This window comes from Chanodichthys erythropterus, chromosome 3 (genome assembly GCF_024489055.1).
Source record: "Chanodichthys erythropterus isolate Z2021 chromosome 3, ASM2448905v1, whole genome shotgun sequence".
Taxonomy (NCBI): domain Eukaryota; kingdom Metazoa; phylum Chordata; class Actinopteri; order Cypriniformes; family Xenocyprididae; genus Chanodichthys; species Chanodichthys erythropterus.
This window is the reverse complement of record NC_090223.1, coordinates 5,230,471-5,247,003: the sequence shown is the minus strand read 5'-3', so window position 1 is coordinate 5,247,003 and position 16,533 is coordinate 5,230,471. Positions and strand designations below refer to the sequence as shown.

The 16,533-nt window shown below is 35.3% G+C and overlaps 1 protein-coding gene across 5 annotated transcripts; it reads right to left on the bottom strand.

The window, feature by feature from the left end:
• Positions 1–204: 204 nt before the first annotated feature.
• Positions 205–16,249, bottom strand: LOC137015470 (uncharacterized). 5 transcript variants are annotated; one of them, XM_067380478.1, is made up of 14 exons: positions 16,154–16,249; positions 15,852–15,931; positions 7,161–7,487; positions 6,439–6,780; positions 6,081–6,206; positions 5,666–5,695; positions 5,368–5,397; positions 4,563–4,586; positions 4,195–4,218; positions 3,973–4,002; positions 3,706–3,729; positions 3,469–3,498; positions 2,970–3,164; positions 205–2,792 (listed from the first exon to the last, which is right to left on the bottom strand). In XM_067380478.1, exons 3-14 carry the CDS (start codon positions 7,441–7,443, stop codon positions 2,710–2,712), a joined length of 1,221 nt encoding a protein of 406 aa, XP_067236579.1. In that variant the 5' UTR covers positions 7,444–7,487; positions 15,852–15,931; positions 16,154–16,249; the 3' UTR covers positions 205–2,709. The 5 variants fall into 5 exon arrangements, 4 of the variants coding, with proteins under 4 accessions (XP_067236579.1, XP_067236588.1, XP_067236574.1 ...); XM_067380487.1 differs by lacking the exon at positions 16,154–16,249 and adding an exon at positions 16,050–16,068; XR_010893981.1 differs by lacking the exons at positions 15,852–15,931; positions 16,154–16,249 and adding an exon at positions 9,875–10,189 and having other exon boundaries at positions 536–669; positions 2,634–2,792.
• Positions 16,250–16,533: the final 284 nt, after the last annotated feature.

Sequence of the window (16,533 nt, the reverse complement as noted above, 5' to 3'; positions counted from 1 at the left end):
TTAGTCTAGTCTTAACCCTGGTCTGTGAAAGCAGGGATATATGAGTGATTTTTTCTGGTGTTGTACAGTAATGACTCTCCTAATGTAGATGATGCTGCTTCAGCTCCCTCTTGTGACTGAATATGAAAACACATTCTGTGTTTAACCACTCTCACTGTGATATTTGATCCATTGAATATTATAATACACGAATGAATCAATCAGGAGAAGAAGAAATGGTATAATGATCAGTTTATTGAAAAAGGTTTTTGTCTATGCTTGATCAGTCAGATGTTCACCTGACCAGCACAAATTCAATGAGTGTTATTATATTACAGCAAAGGCAATGGAAAATTACTGCTTTACAACATTGTCCTGTAACAATTAGAAACTTTGAAATAAGGACTTTGCATTATCATTAACTAATAAAGACAACACAACAGAATTACAGTAATTGAAAAAGTAATAATACATGCATATGTATGTTACAGATCCCTTGTTCCCCTGGACTCCATTTCCCAAGATCCTCCTGTTCTCCACACCTGCACTCACTTCCCTCGTCATCTCCCCATCATCACGGATCACCTGCACCTGGACTCTATTGTTAGCACTCCCTTTATATTGCACTCACTCCCTTCACTCCTTGTCCGTCTTAATGTTATGTTCATGTGTATGTTGGGTACTCCTTGCCTGAATATATTAAAGTATTGTTCATTATTGTGGAAATCTGCATCTGCCTCATCCTTCCACCAGCTACACGTAACAATGTATATGCAGATATAAGAGAAGGAGGTCTCTGCGGAACAAAAAGGGGCGGTTCCCAACTTTGGGGTGTTGTCACACTAGAATAGGTGTTTTTCAACCTCTTTACCTGATTTGCTCAAATCGAGTGGGAGATTTCCGGAAAAACAATAAGAAATATGTCTTGTATATGAATGTAAGTGTTTTATTTAAGTTGTTTAATAGTTGTTTAACGTTTCTTTTGTGTGAATATGCTTGCTAGCTCGTAAAAGGCTTCAAGCAATCTACTTCCACTCACTTCTAGCGATAACTATTATTAGCTAACATTCGCTATTCTATTTGAGGAATCTGTTGGTCACTTGATTTGTTTTAGTATTACTATCAGGTTGTGGCTACAGTGTCTGTGGTCAATAAAATGATTATAAAGTTTAAAGTCTTCAGAGTCATCATTTCAGGTTAACACATTTTCTTTATTTTAAAGCTTACACAAGGTCAGTAGATAGTCTCATTAATGCACATAAAGCTTATACTTGTACAATATACGCTGAGACAGTCATGTGTTTCTGTGTGGTTGATAGCCTATAAAAAACAATTACACTTAAAATTAAAGTTAATATAAATCACAAGCACTGTCTAGCCTACGTATTCTCTGCTCGTCTATTAATATAGTGCAGTAGGCTAGTTATGCCATTTTAATATTATATATAGTGTTTTTATATATATATATATATATATATATATAAAATACTATATAGCTTTTATGACGACGCGGTTTACACACGTGAAATTTGGCATGCAAGAGATTCAAATAAAATAGGCTGTTGATCGCGTGCCATTGGTTGCGTTCTTCTGCGTTATTCATATTGAAGAGCATCAATTATTAAACAAGACTTGTAGAAGGCGATCTAGCCTTAAGAAACTATTTGAGGTGAAAAAGGTGAAGAGGTGAAAAAAATACCGTAGTAATTTATAGTAAATACTATAGTGTTTTTGAACCATACTTAAATTAATTTGTTGTGGTAATTCAGTTGCTGTGGTAATATAACAACTATAGTAATAAATTACGTTACCCAATACTGTACTAAGTTTTCTTTAAACTATATTATACTACAATACACGCAGTTTACTGTATAAAAAACTAAAGTATACTACAGCCTATGCTGTAGCAATAATTAACAAAGTGTTGTAAATACATACAGTATACTACTGGTTCAAAAACACTATTTAGCCACTATCAATTACTATAGTATTTTTTCACCCCATGTCCAACCACAAATGACGCCGATTGGTAAGATTCACAATACATCCCGTGTCATTATAATTCGTAGTTTATGCAAAATAATAATAATAATAATAATAATAATAATTTAAAAAACGGAGTAGGCTAATAAAACTTGTATAAATCATATATTTCGCCCTCTCGAGCTATAAGCTGTCCTATAAATAGTTCATACTCTTCAAAATAAATGAATATATTATAGTAAAATGTTTCCATATATCTAGGCACTCGGGAAAAACGCATAGTTTCCCTGTTACGGAAGTCAAGCATGCAGCAATATTTATTTATTTTTCATTATCTCGACATAATTGTTTCTCGTGATCTAAACATTAAAAAAGTAGTTGTGATACAAGAACATAATAAAATAATAATGAATGGTCTTTCAGGTTTCCGTACTTTAAAAAAAACGCCTATCCCGGCTTCCGTACTTTTTTGGTTGGATCGTTAAAAACACCTTTCTCAGTTAGAAAACACCCCAAAATTGGGAGACGCCCCTCTTTTGTTCCACAGAGACCTATACTTGAGATATAAAGCAGTGTTAGTGATGATAGTAGTGTTTTTCAAAGCCACACACACACAGAAGAGAAAGCGTTTTACTCTGCAGATTAACAGCTCAACAGAAATGGGTTCTCACATTCACGGGATGGACAGAAATATGGCGCTCATGTTGATGATGTCATAGTGATTGACACGGGTGGGCGTGTCTTATCTCAACCTGGAGTCGTGTCCTCAGGCTTATTCTCTCCATCATGTTCTTTTTTCAACAGCGGCGTCACTACAGTCACTGTGGGATCTGAAATCCAGAGACAATGACTGTTGTTAAAACACATCTACACACACATGATGTTACAGCTACACATTCCCAAACAAGACACAATAATCCATTAAAAATGCTAAAGATAACAGAAAATAATAATCATGTTTTATTCATATAGCATCTTTCCAGGGCTTAATGATGCTTTCCACTGACCAGGTGTGTGAACTCCAGCATCTTCACTGCTGTTTTTACGGATTGGAATCCTCTTGCTCTGCACCTCTGTGGGTGTCTTGACGTCACCTGTCGCTTGACTTATGGCAGTATCTTGAACAGTAATGCACCGTTCCTCTCCACCTCTCTCCATTGTCTCCTCTGATCTCGTTGTCTCTTGATTTGTGACTTCGGTGCCTAGAAACAGAAATAAAAAGACAAAGAAGACATTAGATCAACATGTGAACATCAGAGACTGAAATCACTACACAAGTGATCATTTTATCTAAACTTCAAATTAGTTTACTTTTTAGTGATCACTAAAAATTATTGTAATTTAGTAAATCAGATGTTGTTTGTGATTCAGTAATATCATGCAGCTCAATACTGGACAATCACACAATCACTGCAGTAGAACCTGAAAAATCATATTATGAATTTAATATCTTCTGTTGCCAAATAAAGTTATTGTTTCTCCTCTTGTGTCAGCAGTAATACTTACGCAGTTGCTTTAGATGTTCAGATATCTTCGCTTCATGTCAGCAGCACATGGAAAACATCACAAAATGAGTGATCAGATGAACATGTCACAAACATTGATTAATACTGTAACAATTACATTAATGTTATACGTGTGACCAGTAAAACAAACAAAAATACTTTCCACAGCATTCATTGCTTAATGTTAGTTTATGTTCAAATGAGTTATTCCTCCTGCTGTATCAGCTGTAATACTTACGCATTTCTTTCTCAGAGATCTCGGCTTCATGTCACAGCGGCACACAGAAACACAGAAACGAGACAATTACAGTTAGTGTTGTATGGAATTATCAGTATATTAATATCATGCAGCTCTATACTGGACAATCATTCACTTCATTAATTATTGCACTTAATTTAAATACAGAAAGGTGTAAAATTAAGAAATATTGTCTATTTTGTACATTTAAGCTGTACTGAAGCACAATAAAGCTCACTTTCCCTTTGTATCAGCTGTAATACTTACACATTTCCTTTAGTGTTTCAGAGATCTTCACTTCATGTCAGCAGCACAGAAACACAAATGAGGAGATTATAAGTGAATGAACAGATGAACACGACACACACTTCATTCATTATTTGCACTAAATTACATGAAGAACTTGTGAATAATTATAAATACTATTAATTTTACACATTTAGAATCTACAATAAAGCTCATTTTCACTGTATCAGTTTTGATACTTACATAATTCTTGTCCAGAGATATTCGCTTCATGTCACAGCAGCACATAGAAACAAATGAGAAGATTATGAAACACTGAGAAATTTCTGTATAATAGTTTGTGTTTCTAAATCATCACCTGAATGACTTCATATTAATATCATGTAACAATTACAGTAATGCCATGTGTGTTATAGTGACCGTAAAATATGACATTTTACTTTTAAGCAATATTGCAGTGTTTATTACAAGAGATTTATCTCATTATTTCAGGAGGCATTAAGGGTTAATCTACAAACACACACAGACAGGTTAAACAGATTCAAGCTCAGTCTCACATGGTTTTCCTTGTTTCACAGTAAAACTCTTTCTGCATCAGCTGTGATACTTACGCAGTTCTTTTTCATAGGTCTTTTCTTCATGTCACAGCGGCACACAGAGACAGAAACAGAAGCACGAGTCAAAAACACTGAGTGATTCTTCATGAGCTTCTAATAATCACTTCATCATCTGAATGACTTTATATTAATGGTCCCTAACAATTACAGTAATGCTGTATGTGTGAACATTGGATACATCCATCATTAATGTCATTTAACAAAATAAACAATACAGTAACACTTTACAAAACAGCTCAGCTAACTAACAATGAAGAAGTGCATACCTAACATTAACTAATGGGACTATACTCTATTGGTTATATACTGTACACAGCAAAATCTCTAAAGTTAAATCAACTCTTCTTAGATTACATATGGTCCCTCACTACATAGTGTTAAAGTAACACTGAGACAGAGTGAACGTTAAAGAGATAATTAAATGATTAAGTTATGATTGAGCAGTAGTGATGAACACCTGCTGTTAACAAGCATAATCACTGAAAAGAAACACAATAACTACAAGGACTTCCAGCCACAGCCTTAGATGAAATCAAATGAAGATAAAAGACATTAAATCTCTCAAGATCTGATTAAACAACTCCACAAACAACATATTATCATCATATTAACTTTAACTCTGCTTCAATGTTGTTTTAACTCTGTGTACAGAGGGACCATATGTTCTCTGAGCAGAGTTGATTTTACTGTGTATGTTTTACATTAGATCAGTGAATCATCATATGTTTTGTTTTTATATTCTGCTTTACTATCAAACAATAAAGCTTCATTCTCCAGCTGTATCAGCTGAAATACTTACTCAGTTGCTCTAGCTGTTCAGAGATCTTCGCTTCATGTCAGCAGCACAGGAAGAGAAATGACAAGATTATGAGTGAGTTTATTCTAAATTCAGCATTTCAAACAGAGATTCAGTCATCAGTATATTAATGTGATGCACCTCAGTACTGAACAATCACACACTTACTGCATTAAATCACTCACAATGAGAACTTTTGGTGAAAATCACAAATACTGACTATGATAAAAACAATCATATTATACATTTTATATAGCACAATAAGATTCATTTTTCTCCTCTTATCAGCTGTGATACTTACGCAGTTGCTCTAGTTGTTTTGATATCTTCTCTTCATGTCACAGCAGCACATAGAAACACAAATGAGGACATTATAAGCGAATGATTAGATGAAACACCAACAAGTACTCCATGTGACTTCAGGACTATGTAAGCCTTCTGAATGTTTATGATAGCTTTATGTGCCCTTTATTTGAGCGGCCATATCTCCAATTCTCCCATATGACCACTCCAGAACTGCATAGACTTCTATATAAACTAAATCAGTACAAAATATGTTCTGCAACAAATATTTTCAGAGTTGAGCTATCACACAAGTAAAACTGCTAAAAAGGTAGAAATATTGATTGTGAAAAATCGTATTATACATTTAAACTGTACTGTACTAGAATAAAGCTCAATGTTTTTCCTCTTGCTGTGTCAGCTTTAATACTTACTCGTTTCCTTTTGTAGTTCAGAGACTTTGCGACGATGGTAAAAAACACCAGCAGCTGCGGATAATACCAGCAGAACAACAACAACAACAACAATCCCTGCTACAGCACCTGGAGAGAGACCTGGATCTGGAACAGATAAAGAGAGACAGACATTAGTGTGATTGAGTCTATAACAAACACTATAAACATCAGCACTATATAACCTGAGTGATAGAGAAAGTCATTATTTATCAGATCTACTGTATTTAAAGGTGTCAGACAAGCTGTTATAGATAATAAGAGTTCAGGGTGAGAAGTTTTGAATTATTTACAGACAGCTGAAAAACAACAACTTCTCAAGTAGTCTTGAGTTACTCACCGCTGACAGTGACAGTGAATCTCTTGTTTAAAGTCTGTTTGCTGCTGCTGATCTTCACTGTATAAACTCCAGAGTCTGTGGTTCTTAAGTTTGTGATGGTCAGAGATCCAGTTTGATTATTCAGCTTCAGTCTGTCTCTGAATCTCTCATCAGGATCATATAATGGTGGACTCTTGGCCTCTAGATCATGTTTAGCTATGAGTTTTCCTTCATCTCCAAACCTCCACGCTATCAGCTCATCTCCGTGTGTTTCAGTATCAGTCTGAAGAGTGACAGAATCCCCCTCCGTCACTGAAACACTCTTCATTTCACCTTTAAAAGCATCAATAACAGCTGGAGACTCTGAGGGAATCAGATTCAAAGTAAATACTGTTAGTGCCTCTAGAATATGACGTCTAACAGATCTTACGTTTATGGTTACTACATAAGGCATATGCAGATTAAGCAATTATGTTAAATATCTGGATATATTCTGTATCAAATGTCATTTACTATAAACTTCTTTCCTGCAGCCCAATCACAGCTGTGATGATATTCAGAACAACAGCATGACTGTGAGATTGAGAAACTATTGTTCAACACATCGTAAGGAATATTTGATGGCTGCACTTTGAACATTAGTTTAATTCAGTCTAATTTATGAAACAAAAAGCAACTTAAAAGCATTGAATTATCCATGTTATATGTCATTTATAAATGTGTGTGTGTATGTGTGTCCTCACCATAGACAGTAACTCTGAATTTCCTATAGGTGGTCCCAGTGTTGTGTATGATTTCTGCTTTATAAAGTCCAGAGTGTTTGATTCTGATGTTTGTGATGGTCAGAGATCCGGTCTGATGATCGAGCTTCAATCTGCCTCTGAATCTCTCATCAGGATCATACGAGATCTCATTCTCCTCGACTTGAGCAATGGTGAAGCCCGTGTCTCCAAACCTCCACAGGATCATATTAATTCCCTGTATTTGAGTAAGATCAGGCTTTAGAGTGACTGAATCTCCCTCCATCACCGATACTGTCTTCTCTTCATCTGTTTCAGCACCAAACACTCCTGCAGAACAAACACAAACTCATTAATGCTAGTTTTCACATTTAACTGATCATCTCGTCTTACTGACACAATCTGACTTAATGAGGTGAAAATTCACCAAATTAAATTTGGTATTAGTGGTCGTAAAATCGTAAAAAGGGTGTGCTACTTTTACATTCAACATGAACTAATATTTAATAAATAAAAATAAATACATAAATAAAAGAGTGACAAACTTAAGCAATAGGATGTTAATACACATTGTACAGAGTTATTTTTTAAGCATACAATTGTTCTGACTTCTGAATGTAAAATGAAAAACAAAGGCTTATTTTCCATAACTTTACATGTATGAATACAACAGACTATCAATATAACCCCAAAATTATATGACAGGCCTGAGTGTTCTGAAAAGTGAAGCTGCGGGCTCTTTGATCGCCCCCTGGTGGCTGGATGCAGTACAGGTCATAAACCTCATCCTCTCTATGCAAACAAATGGGACTTGAGTCAAAACATAAAAATAAATTCTACTTCAAATAAAACTTTCCAAAAGATGTTTTGGTCATTTAAGGTAGTTGTTATCTTGCTGATATATATTACTTAATTTTAAAGAAAGGATTTATACAAAAAATCCTTAAAGGTCAGAATCACGTCTGACCCGACTTGGGCTACATCATATGCACAATAGCCTATCTTACTCATGCTGTTCACTTTTCATAATCAACATAGATTACATTAAAATAATATTATAGGCTAATAAATGTAACATATATGAAACTTAATAGGCTACGTTTTCTTTAACCCTCTGTTCGACGAACGCGCCTCATGACATCGGAAACAACTTTAAATACTTAAGATCATTTTTTGGCCATACAGATAAGTGCAAGACATCATTATCATTATAATAAGACGTATTATTTAGGTTGTTTGCTCATCTGGAATACGTCTATAGGACGTATCCTGTCAGATGTCAAATAGATGTTTAGAAGATGTCTTTAAGATGTTTATGATTTAGAATGTATGTAAAACTGACATCTTAAAGACGTCTATCAGATGTTTGTAAACAGCAGATGCTTTCCAGATGAAGTGATCTTTAACAGACGTCTTGCAGACGTACGTGTGCTATCTGGGAAACTATAAATGGTCTATTTTTATTTGTGTTCACTCACAATAACAACAAAACCTTGTGCTTTTATAAAAACAGGATGCGTTTCTGCTGTCTCTGGAGAATCTTTCTGAAACGTCTGAATAATGAACTGAAACTCAACGAATAATTATCAAACAAACCTGAAACATGTGTCTAAAGAAAGCTTGAAATGCTGCTTTTAAATGAAACAATTCACATTTAAAGCAAACTAAAGAGGCTAACATTTTCCTCTAAGTATGCTACTATTGTTTAGGCATGTCCCCACGACCCCAACACTTTTTGCAACATCTCGCGGCACAAACGAACGTACCTTTAAAAAAAAACAAAAAAAAAAAAAACATTGGTCTGTGTTAAATAAGAGCTGATCTATCGCTGGAATGTGTTGTTTTTTTAAATCACGGCAAGGGCTCGTTTCCGCTGTTATCAGTTCTCTTGTTTTTCATGTCCGCAGTTTGAAGCGACCCCAATTAACGTGATATTTAGACCCTGGAATACAAATGTCACGGGGGAACCTGGCCAAAAACGCGGATTTGAAAAAAAAGAAAAAAAGAAAGAAATTGGGCTAGTTGTGAGTAGCAACTGGGTGGATTTTATTGTGAAGACCTAGCAACCCTGTAAAGTTGGTTTTATATTCGCACATTCGGACTTCTGATAAATTCAGACTTTCCAATAAATGTGCAAGAAATTAATGTTTGCGAATTTTAAGCAGCGACATGATATTGACAACCAACGACAACCAAAGTCCTGCGCACTTGAGTAAAGTTGGTTTTATATTCGCACATCCGGACATCCGTATTCAATAGCCTTGTTAATCACACTACATTGGACATTCACAAGTAAATATGCCATTAAAACAATACTTGCCTATTTTGATCGACTGTGAAAAATGTTGTAAGTTGACAATCGTTGGTTGTCAATATCATGTCGCTGCTTAAAATTCGCAAACATTAATTTATTGCACATTTATTGGAAAGTCTCAATTTATCAGAAGTCCGAATGTGCGAATATAAAACCAACTTTACCCAAGTGTCCTGCACCATCTAATGCACGGAAAACACGACTAAAGAATATCCCCGAATGTAATGATGATTATTAATAATACGAGAAAAAGTGAGAAACAGAATATTCATTTTTAATAAGAATATTAATGACTGAATTGACAGAAGATCGAATATATGGAAAAGAGACATTGTCATCCCAATGATTATTGAAACCGAAACCGAAAGTGTTCAAAAATAGAGATAAAATCGCTTGAACTTACCGCACATTACTAGCAAAAACGAAACGATTCTGAAAGTGAGCCACATAATGTTGGAGATTCCAGCTAAATCGGATTTCGATGGATAATATTAATACTCGTTTGTTTGAAAATGGTCGACCAACAGAGAGATTTTCCGACTAGGACTGACTAATTAAACATTATATTTGATATTATATTGCAGAAGACTGCAATTGTGTAGACGTTTGCTTCATTCATATCGCAAGTCTTCGTCTCAATGTGACGTTAGTTATATTAAATAATATTTAGAGGACGTGGATTTTGGGATGCAGGGAGAGCTTCTTCCTCTTTGTGCTTATCTTCTTCTTCAGTTTTATGGCTGTTTGCAAACCAGCTTAAATGGTGCATTTACCACCACCAACTGGACAGGAGTGTTCTTTGTGCGGTTCGAATTCTCCTGTGGATCAGAAACTTATATCCCGAATCCCAGACCATCTAAATATGAGGTGTAGGATGGGACAGCGAACCTAACCTGCGCGAGAGAGTGAGTGTGTCCGAGAGCAGGGACGGATCTAGAAAAAGGGGTGGCATGAGGTCTATGAAGGGTGGCAACACCAAAGTATAAGTGCCCAGGGATAGTTTTTGTGGATTCATGGCCTGACATTCACAACTGTGTTCACAAATAGTATTACCACAAAGTAATCATCTATACTGTTTAATAAATAAATAAATAAATAAATAAATAAAATATCCATCATGACCCAAGTCAAGATACTCAATATGAAAAACATCAACAGATTCTAAATGTTTCTGAGCTTGAATCACTAATCAAGATGAACAGTTTTATTAATACTAGAGGCTTGGATGGTATACATCACATGTTTTAGTGCAAGTTAAAGTCCTATAAAACCTTTTAAATGTCCTGACAACCTGAAATATCATAAATCTACAGTAGATTTAGTCGACTAAAATCTAATTTAGTTAAATTGTAATGCATTAAGCATTTCTCTAACAATACACAGATCCTATACACTGATATAGGTACATCTGATATTCTCCAAACTGTTTTTGTTCACCCAGCTGTACTTTGCTTGCCAAAGCGGGTGGTTTTTGACAGTTCAAGTGCAAAAAAGACACGAAAGCAAAATTCAGCATATTTAAAAATAAATTGTAAATTCACATACAGTAGTTCAGGGGCGGATCCAGACTTGTGAACATTCAGGGCTTAGCCCAAATATTTTGCCCAATAACATTTTAATTTTCTGTTAACTGTCATAAAAGGAGCTTTGTTGTAGTATTGTTGAGTAAAGTTCATAAAATGAACATTATTTCTCAGTGGAATTTGTAAAACTATGTTTTGTGTATGTCCTTTAGGGGGGTCCGGGGGCATGCCCCCCAGAAGAAAATTTTGTACATTTTAAGGTTAAATGCATCAATCTGGTGCACTTTGAGAGCTCAAAATTAGTACACAGTGTCCACATTGACCAAAGAAACAGCATTGACTTGTACCTGGACATGAAAGATGGTTCAAACATCTTTTTAGTTGTGATATTACCTCAGTTTACATTGTTTTTTTTACGATGCCAAACAATTATTACAATAATATAAAAATAATAATATAATATTTTTTAGGCCTATACTTATTCATATGACAGTAATATCCACATATTGTAGCAAATGCACTCTAAAATAAATTTAAAAATAAAAAAATATTTTACACAACAGTACACAAAAATTATTTTACACAAAAGTTACTTTACACAACAGTATAGGGAAATTACAATAGCCTACTTTTGTAGTAGCTAATTAATAAGATAAATCCTTATTTTGATCAGCAGCTGATCTCGTGAGCAAATGTGCACTTCTTTTTAAAACACGCAGCACAAACAGACTGTATATATACTTAATCACTGTAATTTCCTGTTTTATAAAGGCACAAAGCCATATCACAGTTTCGATTTAGTTCGTTGGTAAAATACAACGTTACAGACCATTTTGGCTAAGCGTGTTTTAAATTTCCGGTTCATTATGAAACGGTGGCACAGGGTCATTGATGGGAAACACTGAATGAATGTTTAGCTGACAAATGTGCTAAAGTTGTCATATCAACCTTCAACCGGACCAAACGAGAGTCTCGAGGCCTGCCGCTGCTCTGAGTGAGTGACAGGAGGCGTTTCTGTGTTCAACTGCGGTGTGCGTGAACTCGCTGTCGGACAGAAGAGAAAAAGCGCTCCGGTGTAGGCTATGGATACTGTAGAGAGCAGTATCTTATAAGCAATCGCTTAGCATAAATGTGCGCTATTCATTAATTGCGAATCAGTCTGAAGTGCTGCTGCGCGAGGCCGTAGAGTGCGCAACAGCGCCGCGTTTCCCGCGGTTAGATCCACACAGGACAGCAGTCCTGACTGGATTTCTTCCCAAATCGCCCCCCTCTTTCATTTTCGTCTCGTTTTTATTAGTTGACGAAAATTAGAGTAGATTTTAGTCATAGTTTTAGTCATTCAAAACGCATTTTTATTTAGTCATCGTGTCGTTTTCGTCCGTGAAAAAATGTCGTTAACGAAAATTATGACGAAAATTATTCGTCAACGAAATTAACACTGTATCTAACTCCGATAGATCCACCTCTGTCCGGGAGCGAGCGATGCGATGATTAGCTATGAATTAAATGGATTCTGTTTAGAAATAACTAAACGATTCCCTTCTTCTGGGTTTAAAAGCTTCTTTAATGTGATTGTTGATCTCCTTTCTTCTGAAATTCTTCAGTTAGTTTACTTCTTTCCTCTGAATATCTATTGCACTGAATTAGCACATGTTCCACTCTTAAATCCACACCATTCACACAATCCTGTAGGATGTTTTCCTATCATATGCATTGTTGAATATTGTCCTGTATGTCCCAGTCTTAATCTAGAGATAATACAGTCTTCCTTCCTTCTTGTATTAAATGTCGATGCCTTCCCTTTTGCTTAGTATCACAATAAGATTGCCAGTTTTTATTGATCTCCCTTCTTATTATTGCTGTTTTTATACATTATTTACATACCTGCATGCTGATCTGTACAACTATAATATATTATTGCTCTTATGATTGTCGAATAAATCATTTTATTTTAGGGTCTTTTAACTAGTTGCTTATTAGTATGCGTATTACTGTGATATTGGCTGTTCATTAGTACTTATTAAGCACATATTAATGTCTTATTCTGAATGAACTTATTCTACATTATTAATCCCAACACCTAAACTTAACAACTACCTTAATAGCAATTAATAATCAGTAAATCAGGAGTTATTGAGGGAAAAAATCGTAGTTAAAAGTGAATATGTGTTGATCATTTTTAATCTCATTACATTTAAAATCTTCTTACATTTAACCTCCGTCTTATTCATGAGTGTGTGTACTCAATGCAACTTTAGTATCGAACCACATTCCTAAAATCTGATCATTTCGACTTGTTCTAACTCTTTATTATATAATTTCATCTCAACCTTTTATTTATAAACAACATATATTTGGTTTTCTCACTGAGAATTTAAAACCCAATTAAAACTCTTTAATCCAATTATATAATTTTCCATCTGTCCCAATTGTATCTAATTTCATCAACAAACCCTCCTCTTCCCTAATATATCATAAGCTTTCTCCATGTCAAAGAAAACTGCTATTATGCTTTCCTAATATCTGATTCCAGATTCATTATTGAGTCCTTTGTTCCCTTTTCACGTCTAAAACCATTTTGATGTGGGAAAAAAAACAGATTATCTCAATTGATCTGTAACCATTTTTTCCATTAATTTACCTAAATGTGAAGTTAAAGTCGGTCTGTAATTTTAAAGTCCACCTGTAGTCAATAATTTTGTCTCTTAAAACTCATCTTTGAACAACAAAATTACATATTTAATCGTTTTTTTCATGTGGAAAAAAATTCTTCATGCCTTTAAATAGCTTGAATGTAACTCTACACCCTTGCCTCATTTAATATACACAGATATATGAATATGTTAATTAGCCCCGCCTCCACTGGTGTTGATATGCTAAAGCCCGCCGGCACATTGACGTGATTGTCTAGTTTCTGGTTGAGTCTTTTTATATTTAGTCATATTTTCCCAGTTGTGAGTTTTTTTCCCCTTTAACTGCTATTGTACACTTCTCATTCCAGCATGGAGCTGTTTTTCCCACCTCTTTCCTTTGCTTTTCAGAATTCATTCACTAGCAGCACTCTGATACATCAACTCTATATTCTTTCAATTATTCCTACATTCATCTTGATCATTTTCAATCCTTCCTCGCTCATTCTTTTGAATTTTTCCCAGTCTGCTTTCCTGTATTTCCTTGTTTTACCTTCCTCATTATTTACAATTGAACTCAGTATGATCACTACTAGCTGTACAATTTTTTAGTCTCTCCCATTTGCATCTGTTGATAATCCAAGTATTATGGCACTGATCATCTCTTCCTGCTGTTTCATTTATAGCATCAAATAAACGTGAATGAACATCAGAAGGTATGTTGTTTCCCATACTGCATAGGTCATAAACCCCGCCCTCTCCATGCACTGTAAAAAAAATCCCAGTAAAATTTACGGTAAAAAACCAGCAGCTGTGGTTGCCAGAACTTTACCGTAAAAAATACAATAGCAACGTAAAAAAAATCTGTTAAATTTACAGTAAAATAACGTATTTCATGCATGAAATTTTAAAAATGCAATAAACATTAATTTAACAACATTAGATGTAACATAAAACCCTAATGTACATAACTGATTAGAAAAAAATGAGAAAAACTAAGAAGAAACAGAGTTATTTCAACGAAAATATATCAAATGTGAAGTGTCACGCAGGGAATTGTGGGCATGTCAATTTACGTTTTTTCACTGTAAATTTTACAATGAATTGTTATTTTTCACTTCCAAAAACTGTGAATTTAACGGTATTTTACCGTAAAATTACATTAAATGTACCGTTAGATCTATTACAGTTATTCACCGTATATAGTACGGAAACTTTCTGTAAACCAATTGACAGTTTTTCACCGCAACATTTTTACAGTCTTTTACTGTTAAAATCACGGTCATTTTTTACAGTGTGTAAAGTAATAAACATGAGTACAATTACACATCAAATATGTTTTTCCAAAGATGGTTTCTGTCATTTTAGGCCGTTTTTATCACGCTGATGTTATTTAAAGTAATTTATGTCTGTTTTAATTAGTTATTGATGCTATAAAAACGCGGGTTTTGACGTCATGATTGACAGCTTCTCTGAGTGAAGTAGTCAATGAAGGCCTTTTTTTCTGGATTTTTGGGAGGGGATCAGAGCTTTAACTTTAATTTCTACATTTCCAGAACTATTTATTTAAAACCAACATATTGAGATTATTAACCGATTCTGCAGGAGTGTGGGTGGGAGACTGATATCGCGGCTCTACTTCACGTTCACTATGCGCAGACTCCAGACTCAAGATATCAGTGCCATATTGACACACTGCCGGCTTCAGTTACTCCAATGGAAGAGAGTGAAGTTGCATCATCCATCTTTTTTTAGTCTATGCTTGCTCTGAACCCAGACATGTCAGCGTTTGGCTTTCTGGTGTATTTAGGACTTCAACAACAGGTAGAGAGCAGCAAGAGTATTTATCTCCAACATGTTGATGTGTGTGAAGACACTCATTGCGCAAGTAGGAATCACACGAGTAAACTGCTTAGCTTTGCGTTTGGTGAAAACTCACTATTAGAGTCTCTGATTCATTCCCAGTTTGATTTCCTTGAGATCTAGTATTTGTATTTTTGGATAATTTTAATTAGTCACCATCCCCCACAGCTTGTCCGGCGTCTCGCGTCACTTCTCTCCGGACAGCACTTCCGCTGCTGGATTACGCAATAAAAACCGAAGCACTGCACCAGAGCTTGAATAACCATGTGATCTGTGACATTGTCGTATTTATATTCACTCTAAACACCCAACTTTCTAAACACACATCTCAACAATCCTCTCAAATCAAAAGATTTGTTCTCACCTTCATATTGAGAGCGCTGTCCGTTGGTCAGATGTTTCACAGTCCGGTCAAACTCCAGGTTCGAATGCCCTTAGGGCTCGCTGGAAGCAAGTGTCCAAGACAATACAGTTACTCTGAGACTTTGAGAATCGCCAAACACAATGGCTTCATTTTAATAGCAAATTTCAGAATAAAAATATCACAAGAGGTCTTCACTACCCTTTCTGTTGTAAGTTTTACAGTATATTTCTGGCAGGGGTTTCACCCACAGCATTTCCTTAACTACACACACCCCCTGCTTCCTGTTAACCATTCGACTGTACCTTTCACTCTCCATTGGATCAATTTCAAGTTGCAAAGCACATCTTTCTGTAGGCGACTAGCCGCTTACATTTGCAAAGTGAGAGATAACTATTTAGGTTGCACGTTTTTACAGAGTTTCGGGTGCAGATTGCACAATCTAACATTGCTAAAGTGAGTGACCCATGCTCTACTTCCCTAAATGACATTTCTAACTGAGACTCGACAGGAAATCGGCTAAACCTCAAGTTCGGTTACAAACGGCGCTGGGGCTTGTGGTTAAAGCCCCACCTCACTTCGAAGCCATTCTAATTTTATTCAGAGACAAAAACCTGTTGAGCAGATGTTCTTTTACGAGTTCAGTTTATTGTCTAATCAATCCGATCATCTCTTTTCCTTTCAA

What these genes read in the sequence shown, in the direction of transcription:
- LOC137015470 (XM_067380461.1), bottom strand. Translation starts at nt 9,920, where the DNA reads ATGTGGCTCACTTTCAGAATCGTTTCGTTTTTGCTAGTAATGTGCG. An exon ending in TGAACTACAAAAGGAAACGA is followed by an intron (nt 5,696 to 6,080) that starts GTAAGTATTAAA and finishes TGTGACATGAAG; the next exon opens with AGAAGATATCAAAACAACTA. An exon ending in TATCTCTGGACAAGAATTAT is followed by an intron (nt 4,003 to 4,194) that starts GTAAGTATCAAA and finishes GCTGACATGAAG; the next exon opens with TGAAGATCTCTGAAACACTA.